This window comes from Phyllostomus discolor, chromosome 13, assembly GCF_004126475.2.
Source record: "Phyllostomus discolor isolate MPI-MPIP mPhyDis1 chromosome 13, mPhyDis1.pri.v3, whole genome shotgun sequence".
NCBI lineage: Eukaryota > Metazoa > Chordata > Mammalia > Chiroptera > Phyllostomidae > Phyllostomus > Phyllostomus discolor.
The window spans coordinates 3,647,896-3,658,809 of NC_040915.2; the positions used below are offsets into that span (position 1 = coordinate 3,647,896).

The 10,914-nt window shown below is 42.5% G+C and overlaps 1 protein-coding gene across 1 annotated transcript; it reads right to left on the reverse strand.

Annotated features, from left to right (window-relative positions):
* Positions 1 to 226: 226 nt before the first annotated feature.
* LOC114510364 (ubiquitin-conjugating enzyme E2 C-like) lies at positions 227 to 1,158 on the reverse strand. Its single transcript, XM_036013631.1, has one exon. The coding sequence runs from the start codon at positions 801 to 803 to the stop codon at positions 258 to 260; it is 546 nt and encodes a 181-aa protein (XP_035869524.1). The 5' UTR covers positions 804 to 1,158; the 3' UTR covers positions 227 to 257.
* Positions 1,159 to 10,914: the final 9,756 nt, after the last annotated feature.

Sequence of the window (10,914 nt, forward strand, 5' to 3'; positions counted from 1 at the left end):
TTGTCTGGTTGGGTCAGTAAATGGATTCTCTGTTCTGTTCCACTGGCCTATAGGTCTGCCTTTGTGCCAGTACCACACTGTTTTGATTACTGAGGCTTTGTAGTAAGTTTTGACATCAAGAAGTGTAAGGCCTCCAACATGTTCTTTAAAGAACACAATGTTCTTTAAATTATTTTGCCTATTTGGTGTCCTTTGAGGTTTCATATGAACTTTATTTTATTTTACTTACACTTATTTAATATATTCATCACAGGGGTTCAACCAGAGACTTGATTTAAAAAACATAAACAAAACAAATATGACACCACAACTGAAGATACAGAGTCATATAAAGAAATTAAGGCAAGGACAGACCATCTAAGGAAAAATAAGACAGCACAAGGAGAGGGGCTGGACAGCCCGGGTCCGGGTTCTCGGCTGGAGACCTGCTTCCCATAGGTTTCTTGCATGTACTTCTCAAAGGCGTTGGGGTTTTCCCAGAGCTCGGCAGCATGTGCGCTCAAGGGGCAATCCACAGTGGGCTCTCCTGGCAGGCTCCGGATGGAGAGCAGGAGGGTCCCGACGTCATACAGGGCAAACCGCTGGTCCTTCAGGATGTCCGGGCAGATGCTACTCTGGGTGTCCATGTTGGGGCGGTAGCAGGATGTGAGGAATATCACTGTTGGCGCATTGTATGGGAAGCCACTGGGGAGCTCTAGGGTGAGCTTATACCTGAAAAGGTTGTCTGATTCAGGGAAGGCAGAAATTTCTTTGTTGCCAGAGATCACGAGTGTCATCAGCTCCTGCTGTAACATCTTGTCCATGGCTCTCCCACCCCTACCCTGGGGCAGCACCCCTGCTGGGCTTGGCTTCTTTACAAGCAGGGTGTCGCTGGCTGCGGCTGGGTTGCCGCTCTGGGAGGCCGTCCGGGCAGCGCTGGCAGGGGCACAGGAACTCTGAGAATACCACTGTAACGCTTCAAATGAATTTTAAAATGGGTTTTCTGATTTGTGCAAAAAACACCTTTGGGGTTTTGATAAGGTTTGCACTTAACCTGTAGCTTGCTTTGTTAGGTGGTATCTATCTATATTTTAACAATATTAAGCCCTCCAGCTATGAACATGGTATGTCTTTCCATTTATTTATGTCTTTTATAACTTCTCTCAAAAATTTTTGCCCCTGACCAGTGTGGCTCAGTTGGTTGGACATCATCTCACAAACCGAAAGGTCATTGGTTCCATTCCTGGTCAGGGTACATGCCTGGGTTGCAGGTTTGGTCCCTGCTCGGGGTGCATATGAGAGGCAATCCAATAGATGTATCTCTCTGGCATTGTTGTTCCTCTCTTTCTCCCTCCCTTCCCCTCTCTCTACAAATAAATAAATAAAATACAAAAAGCTTTTGGAAAAATTCTAGTTATTATAAAAAAAGAATAATTTTGTACACATTGAAATTTCAACTAAACTACAAAACAATGAGCATTCAGAATCACCTGAAACCTAGCTGAATGGAAGTCCTACAACTAGGGATTTAAAGAAGCCCCATAGGGACTGGTGGGAGAGGCAGGCACAAAACAGGCTGGTCCCACACTCACTTGTAGTAGTTAAAAGTCAGGAGGGATATCTCAGCTGCAAAGGCTCCTCCTGTGGAGCAAGGGGTCCCAGCTCCACACCAGACCCTGCAGACCAGGGTTCCAGTACTAGGAACAGAAGTCTCAATAACTTCTGGCTGTAAGAACCTGTGGGGATTGCGGCTGAGTGAGATGGAGGGCTCTGTACTCCCAGGCATTCCTCTCAAAGGGCCTGAGCATGGATTTACTCTGACTCATTCCTTCTGAGCTCTAGCACTGGGAAAGCAGCTTGAAAGGCACCAGGGACATACTGGAAGGAACTGAATTTTCTGTCATCAGGACAAGAGCTGTGTGGTGGGGGCAGCTTTCTGCCAGACAAAAGTGCTGGCAGAGGCCATTATTCCTTTTCTGACCTGCCTCCAGTGAAGCCAGCAGGTGGACACTGTATTAATCTGGCTATTACTGTTTGCCTGCCCTGGTGATTCCCTGAGACCTTGCTCCACCTAACCTGCAAGCCCACCCCAACTGTTTCCAGTGGCTTTTCCATATGAATGGCTTGTCTTATCTCATGCTTCAGGCTTTCCTAAGATCTCTCAAACAAGCAGCAACTGGCTTTGGTGTGCCCCATACCTCTCACTGAGAGGTTCCAGGCTCACCACTAGCAGCAGCTGGCCTTGGTTCACAGCTTGGCATCTCCTGGACACCTCCAAGTCCAGCATATGTGGCAGCCATCTGCAGATCACTTTGTAACTAATGTCAGGTGGCCTTGGGGAGAACACAGTCCTGTTCTGTGGGGTTGGCCCTTGCACAGTTGATCCTCCACAGTGGTTGGTGGTTGCAGCCAGTCCTTAGAACCAATCAGCCTGGGGGAAAATCCCTCCTATTGATGTGCCAAGATCAATCAAGTTTCAACTACAAGAGGAGGGGGTACACAGTCCACATGGGGGAGATGCACCTGGAGTGCCTAACTTATGTAAATAGGGAGGCTGTGCCACTGGAACCTACAGGACACGTATTACATTAGGCCACTCTATCAAGCCCAGGAGACATAGCAGCTCTGCCTAATAGATTTTTTAAAAGGGAGGTTGATAAAATGGGGAGACAAAGAAACATGGTCCATATTAAGGACAGAACAAAACTCCAGAAAAATGCCCTAAACAAAATGGAGACATGCAATCTACTAGAGGCAGAGTTAAAAACAATGGTGATAAGGATCCTCAATGAACTTAGTGAGGACCTCAGCAGCATAAAAAAGAACCAGTCATATATGAAGGATACAGTGGCTGAAATGAAGAATAATTTATAGGGAATCAACAATAGAGTAAATGAAGCAGAGAATCAAATCAGTGATTTGGAATATAAGGAAGCAACCCCCCCCCCCCCCCACGCACTCAATCAGAACAGCAAAAAGGAAAAAGAATGAAAAAATGAAGATAGTGTAAGAAGCCTGTGACACAACTTCAAGCATACTAACATGGGGGTGCCAGAAGGAGAAAAGAGAGAGAGAGAGCAAGAAATTGAAAACCTATTTGAAAAAATGACAGAAAACTTTCTTAACCTGATGAAGGAAATAGACATACAAGTCTAGGAAGCACAGGGAGCCCCAAACAAGATGAACCTGAAAGGTTTTCTTAGGCTCCGCCAAGGAATAAATGCTAGTCAGCCACAAAATTAGGCAGTATAGAGCTTTATTGGGGTTTGTGCACCCGGGTGAGATTTCTCCATCTGCACTGTGGGGCCAAGAAAGCCATGAGCAAATGGGGAATATGGTGGGGTTTTATTTTTCGTGGGGGCTTGGGACTGGTCCCCTCTGAACAAAGCAGCAACATATCATTGGTGGTTCTCCTCGCGCCCTGGTTTGACGTCAGCCGTCTCTTCTGGGTTGTAGTTCAGCCGCCATTTTGTCCTACCCCGCCCACCCTGACAGAACCCAAAGACACACCAAGACACATCAGAACTAAAATGCAAACTATTAAAGACAAACAGAATCATAAAAGCAGTAAGAGAAAAGCAGTTAATTAGCACAAGGGAGCTCCCATAAAGGACTGGCAAAAAATATTCAAAGTGATGAAAAACAAGGACTTACAACCAGACTTCTGGGCAAGATGGAGGTGTAGGTAGATATGCTGTGCCTCCTCACACAACCAGAAGAAGGACAACAACAAATTCAAAAGCAAAACAAAATAAAAAACCCCCAGAACTGACATAAAATCGAACTATATGGAAGTCTGACAAGGAGTTAAAGAAGAAACATTCATCCAGACCAGGAGGAGGGGCACAGATAGGCAGCTGGGGCAGGGAGGACTTGCAGCAAGATGGTGGCTGGCAGACCAGGCGAGGTGATGTCTGGCGGAGTGGGCAGTCCCACATTCATGTGCAGAAAAACTGGGAGGAACAACTGGGGAGTGAGACAGACCGCGCAACCCAGGGTTCCAGCTTGGGAAAATAAAGCCTCAAAACCTCTGACTCAAAATACTTGTGGGAGTTGAGGCAGCAGGAGAAACTACTAGCCTCACAGGAGAGTTTTTTGGAGAGACCCACAGGGTCTCTAGAACATACACAAACCCACTCACCCGGGAATCAGCACCAGAGAGGCCCAATTTGCTTGTGGGTAGCGGCAGAAGTGACTGAAAGTCAGCAGAGAGTTGAACGAGTGGCATTGTTCCTTCTCAAACCCCTCCCCCACACAGAGCACCATGGGTTGCCCTGCCCTGGTGAATACCTAAGGGTCCATCCCTTACTATATAACAGGTATGCTGAGACAAAAAAAAAAAAAAGGCCCAAATGAAAGAACAGATCAAAGCGCTAGAAAAAAATACAACTAAGCGATGAAGAGATAGCCAGCCTATCAGAGTTCAGCCAGCCTGTGCACAGTTCAAAACACTGGTAATCAAGATGCTCACAGAATTGGTTGAGTATGGTTGCAAAATATAGGAAAAAGTGAAGGCTATGCAAAATGAAATAAAGGAAAATGTACAGGGAACCAACAGTGATGGGAAGGAAACCTGGGACTCGAATCAATGGTATGGACCAGAAGGAAGAAAAAAACATTCAACCAGAACAGGATGAAGAAATAAGAATTCAAAAAAAATGAGGAGAGGCTTAGGAACCTCTGCTACAACTTTAAACATTCCAATATCCCAATCATAGGGGTGCCAGAAGGAGAACAACAGCAAGAAATTGAAAACTTATTTGAAAATATAATGAAGGAGAACTTCCCCAATCTGGCAAAGGAAATAGACTTTCAGGAAGTCCAGGAAGCTCAGAGAGTCCCAAAGAAGTTGGACCCAAGGAAACACACACCAAGGCACATCATGAATACATTACCCAAGATGAAAGATAAGGAGAGAATCTTAAAAGCAGCAAGAGAAAAGGAGACAGTTACCTACAAAGGAGTGCCCATCAGACTGTCAGCTGATTTCTCAAAAGAGACCTTTTAGGCAAGAAGGGGCTGGAAAGGCATATTCCAAGTCATGAAAGGCAAGGACCTACATTCAAGATTACTCTACCCAGCAAAGCTATCATTTAGAATCAAAGTGTTGGGAAACACCCTGCCTTATTTCAGAAGCTTTAACCCACCCCCGTGGCTAAGGCTGAGTGAGAGACCTTGGGACCTTAAACCACTAAGGAGACAAAACTTATCTCCCTGGCAGGGGCACTGCCTCTGCCCCATTTACTTCACCCTGCCTGGCCCCCAGTGTATGATCGGTTAGCCAATGATGGGTAAGATTCCTCAAGGGAGGAACGACCTAAGACACACACAGTCACAGGGGGCTTCAGGGTAGGATTTGGGGGGCTATAGCAAAAGGGAGTGATGGACCCTCATCCCTTGGCTTTGACACAGCCTGAGTCCTCATTCTGTCTGTGAGAAGTCTCCTAATCTCTTGACTGCCTTCCTTCCCCTGCCTGACTTATACCTGAAACAATGACAGAGGGTGGTGCAGCCCTGTGCTGGAAAGGGCGCGTTCCCCAGGGCATCAGGCCTAAGAAAGAACACATAAAATCCTGTAAAACCTGTTTTGCTAAGAATGCTCTCAATTTTCTAATAAGGGTTTGAGTAGGATATGAGTTTGTTTCCCAAAGTTTTGTAGCCCTTTAGCTAACAGACCCTGACTCAGAATAAGCCCTTGTAGTTCTTTGTATGTTATCTATTGTTTGATCCTTACTGCCCCAAAATGATTAATGCACTTTACCTGTATTTCTGTGCAAAATGAACCCAATAAAAGCCCATTGAGGAAAAGGATCTTGGCCCTTCTCCTTTGAGAGATCAGCCACCTTTCCTCCCCAAGCAGGTCACATCTTGGTAGACTTATTTTCGTCCGTGGTGGCCGGGGGGGGGGGGGGGGGCGGGGGGCGCGGCCCTGTGGGTGGAGCCCCCCACATCAAAGGACATAAAAAGATGTTCCCAGGGAAGAAAAAGCTAAAAGAGTTCATCACCACCAAACCAGTATTACATGAAATATTGTAGTCTTTTTTTATTTTAAAATTTTAAAATATTTATTTATTTATTTATTTATATTCAGAGAGAGGGGAAGGGAGGGAGAAAGAGAGGGAGAGAAACATCAGTTGGTTGCTTCTTGGAGACTGGGGGACCTGGCCTGAAACCCAGGCATGGCCCTGACTGGGAATTGAACTGGTGACCCCTTCCTTCTCAGGCCAGCACTCAGTTCACTGAGCCACACTAGCCAGGGCTCAATCAAATGATTTTTAAAAATAAATGTTTGGTAGAATTTACTGGTGAAGCCATCAAATACAGGACTTCTGTCTGTTGGGAAATTTTTTACTACTGATTCAGTCTCCCATAATATTTACAGGTCTATTCAGATTATCTGTCTCTTTGTGGTTTAGTCACAGTAGGTTTTATTTCTAGGAATCTGTTCATTTCATCTGGGTTATCAAATTTGTTGGTATGGAATTGCTCCTAGCACTGTCTTATAAACCTTTTTATTTCCCTAGAATGGTATTAATGTCCTCAGTTTCATTTCTGATTTTAGTAATTTGAGTCTTCTTTCTTTTTCTTAGTTCATCTAGATAAAGGTTCCTCAATGTTCTTGATCTTTTCAAGGAATCAACTTATATTTTTAAGTTATTTATTATTTTTCTCTTCTCTATTTTATTTCTGCTCTTATATGTATTATTCCCTTCCTTATGCTAGCTTTGGGTTTATTTTGTTATTTTTCTAGTTTTTTTAAGGTATAAAGTGAGATTTTTAATATTTAAAAATTTATAGATTTGAGAGAGAGAGAGAGAGAAACAGGGATTTGTTGTTCCACTTATGTATGCACTCATTGGTTGATTCTTGTATGTGTCCTGACTGGGGACTGAACTTGTCACGTTGGCATATTGGGACAACACTCTAACCAACTGAACTACCTGGCCAGGGCTTAAAGTGAGGTTACTGATTTGAGGTCTTTCTTGTTTATAAATGTAAGTATGTGTAGGTATAAATTTACTCCTTGGCACTGCCTTCTCTGTCTCATGACTTTGTTATGTAGTGTTTTCATTATAATTCCCCTTTAAGTGTTTTCTTAGCAATCCCCTGTGATTTCTTCTTGATCCATTGGTTGCTTAAGAGTATGTTGTTGAAAAGGAAAAACAAGTATATAATTACAATCATACAGTCTCCTTCCCTAGACTGTACATACCATGTGGCCAAAGAATGTGTTTTTGAATCACTAACATATTTCTAACACCATGCACAGGAGTTGGCACAAACTACGTGCTTAAGCTATAGTGGTTTAAAAAAAATTAATGGATAGCTTTAATTGCCAACAAAATATAGTGTTTAACTTCCACAAATTTTTGAATTTTCCAATTTTCCTTCTGTCACTGATTTCTAACTTCATCTTGTTGTTGTCAGAGAAGATGCTTGGTATGACATATATCTTTTAAAATCTAATGAGACTTAAGTTGTCTCAACATATGTCTGATATTTCATCTGTTCTGTACAATGTCCTTGTGTGCAAAGCATGTATTCTGTTGTTGTCGGAAGACAGTTTTGTCTGTGTCTGTTACTGGTGTGCAAGTTCATAACTGTTCCATCTTTTTGTTGTATTGAGCCTTTTATCGATATAACATACTTTGTCTCTTATAACATTTTGTAAAAATATAAAGTCAATTTTGTCTGATATTAGTATAGCCACCACCCCTGTTGTCTTCTAGTTATGTTAGCATGGAATATCCTTTTATATTCTTTTACTTTCAAATTTGTGTCTGTGGATTTAAAGAGTCTTTTATAGATAGCGTATAGTTGGATCATGTTTTTTATCCATTTTACCAATCTTTGTCTTTTGATTAGAGAGTCTAACCATTTACATTTAAATTAATTACTGGTAAAGAGGTACTTCTGTCATTTTGCTATTTTTTCTATTTGCTTTATTACTTTTTGTCCCTCATTTCCTGTAGGTATTTTCTTCTTTTGTATTTGATTTTTTGTAGTGCAACATTTAAATTCCTTTCTCATTTACTTTTGTGTATATTCTTTAGCTGTTTTTGTGGTTACCATGGAGATTATATTTAACATCCTAAAGTTATAATACTAGAATTTGAATTTATAACAGCTTAACTTCAATGAAATACAAACTTCTCCTTTAACAGCTGTGTTATCACCTCTTTGAGTTGTTGATATTATAAAATTATATCTTTATATATTATGTGAAATGGCTACTTTTTACTATAAAAGGAAACTAACTGTTGATACGGGCAACAAACTGCAATCTCCAGAGAATCATGCTGAGTGAAAAAAGCCAATCTCAAAAGGTTACATACTGTATGATTCCATTTATATCACATTCTTAAAATGGCAAAAGTATAGAAATAGAAAGTGCAGATTAGTGGTGTTAGTGTAGGCAGCTAGATATTAATAAAGGGAGCAAAAGGAATCAGACATTAAGAAGCCTAATCTACTAGGAAGGTACAGCTTCATACACACCCGAGAGGATTGCAGGATTGTCCCACCAAGGGCATTAACTTCATCTTCCCTCACCCCCCGTAGAAAGAAAGGACCAGCTTTCCAATCTCCCTGGGTAATTGTTGCCCTGTACTGGATTATAGGGGGAGGGAGGAAGGGAAATTCCTCTGCTGGGCACATGCCCAGTAGAAGCCAAGATGATGCAGGAGGAGGTGCTTCTACTATGAGGCATTCAAAGTAGGAGCCAAGAGGGCAACCATAAAGGCCTGTCTGTCTGGCCTGGGAAAAGAGTCAGAGTGGATAAGGGATACAGAATCCCAAAAGATCTAGGAAATGGATTGGTTAGGGGGAAGCCTCAATGTCAACCTCAAAAAGTTTGGAAAGTTAATTGGTTATTTTGAAAAAGTCCCTGGTGCTTCCTAGGCCCAAGATAATATAATTAGACAAAGGAGCTCTTTCTTTCTTGCTCTCTCCCTCCCTGTAACGTGTGCTCCCCTGTGGGCTTTTACGTTCTCTCTCCATGGCAGCAGCCATGTGGCCCTAGCAGCTACCTGGGGTCCAGCAGCCATGCAGACTCCAAAGGCAGGCTGCAAGTGCAAGCCTGGGTACAGCAGCACAGCCACAGCCAAAGTGCAGCTGCAACAGACTGAGCTAGCTAGATGGGACAAAGGCTGAACTGGGCTAAGCTTTAATATGGACTAAACCATTGGCAGAGAATCTCTGGAATTTGGTCTTTATTCTGGGCTGGATGAAGGCCAGGATGGACTTCCTTCACAGTGGGAGGGACAGAAATGGGACATCAGGAACCCAGGGGCAGTCCTTGGATTTTGCTTCTACAATAAACATAATCATTAAACCTTACCCTCCCATATGTAGGTCCCTGGAATGCTTTCCTGGCAACTCCATGCAAGAGCCCCATTTCCACCAGCAACAGTAGTAGTCGTCTGGGGTTACGGAGGGATGAAGGGGTAGGGAAGTGGTGTGGCTATAACAGGACAACATGAGGGATCCTTGTGATGATGTTCTGTTGCTTGCCTAGACCGATGTCAATATCCTGGTTGTGGTATGGAGTGCAATGTTACAGCTGTAACTGGGGGAAACTGGATCATGGTGCCCTGGATCTCACTGCATTATTTTTTGTCTTTTAAAACAGCTTTACTGGCATATAATTTATATCATATGATTCACTTATTTAAATTTTATGATTGAATTCAATGGCTTTTATTCATCGCTGCATTATTTTTTACAACTGTATGTGAATCTTCAACGGTCTCAATGTAAGTTTAATGTAAAAATACCTGAAACTAATATAAAATGTTATCATTTATTGACTCCGTAATCATTTGTTAATCTTGAATAGTAATTACAACAAGAATAATAATGTGTAGTTATAAGAACACTAAGAAAAACCAATGAGTAGTTAGTTCCTAGAAGAAAGCAAATGGCCGGAAAAAAAATGTTCACCGTCTAAGAAAATAAAAATGAAAAGGACAGTAAAATATAACTTTTCATCCAATGATTTTGTCAAGATTAAAAAGGGCTGAGAGCATCTGAGCAGGGCCTGGGAAAGCAAACACTCTGACATGTTGCTGGTGGGACTATAAATTGGTACCCAATTTTTGGGAGGGCAGTTTTGTGATCTCAACAAAACAGTGTCTGGCTGTAATGCTTTTAAGTAAATGAACAATAATTTTTAAGGTATGTTGGTTTTAGAGAGAGAAGGGAGAAACGGAATCAATTTTGTTGTTTCACTTACTTATGCATTCATTAGATGGTTCTTCTATGTGCCCTGACCAGGAATCCAACCCACAACCTTGGCTACCAGGATGACACTAACCAACTGAGCTACCAGGCTAGGGCAATAAAGGAAAAGCATTTTTTTATTGCAGGAGCAAATAATTAGGGTAAAAAAAATGTTAACCACTTTCATCACAGGAATGCTTAAAAAATAAGGTACAGCCCTGGTTGGTGTGGCTCAGTCGTTTGAGCACCAGACTACAAAGCAAAGGGTCTCCAACTCCCAGTCAGGGCACATGCCTGGGTTGCGTACTGGGGACCCAGCCCGGGGAGCGCGAGAGGCAACCACACATTGAAGTTCTTTTCTCTCCCTTTCTCCCTCCATTCCCCTCTCTCTAAATATAAATAATAAAAAAATAAGGTACAGTCATATTACGAAATATTGCTATTTTTAGGAAATATGAGATAAAAACTTCCCAGTGGTAGGGAAATGTGAACATTCCTACTAAACCTCCCTTCCTAGGGTCAAATGAAACAAGAACAACTTTGAATAGAGGGGGGGAACCTCCAACTTCTATGAAACTTTGAGGGAGCGCAGCAATAAATTGACTCTGAAGACCTTCCAAAATACACTGAATTTGGGTAAAATTCAGGAAGGACAAGAAAGGACCCAGACCTCTGCTGATCTCAACACTTGCTGCAGAGCTCTCCAACACTCGG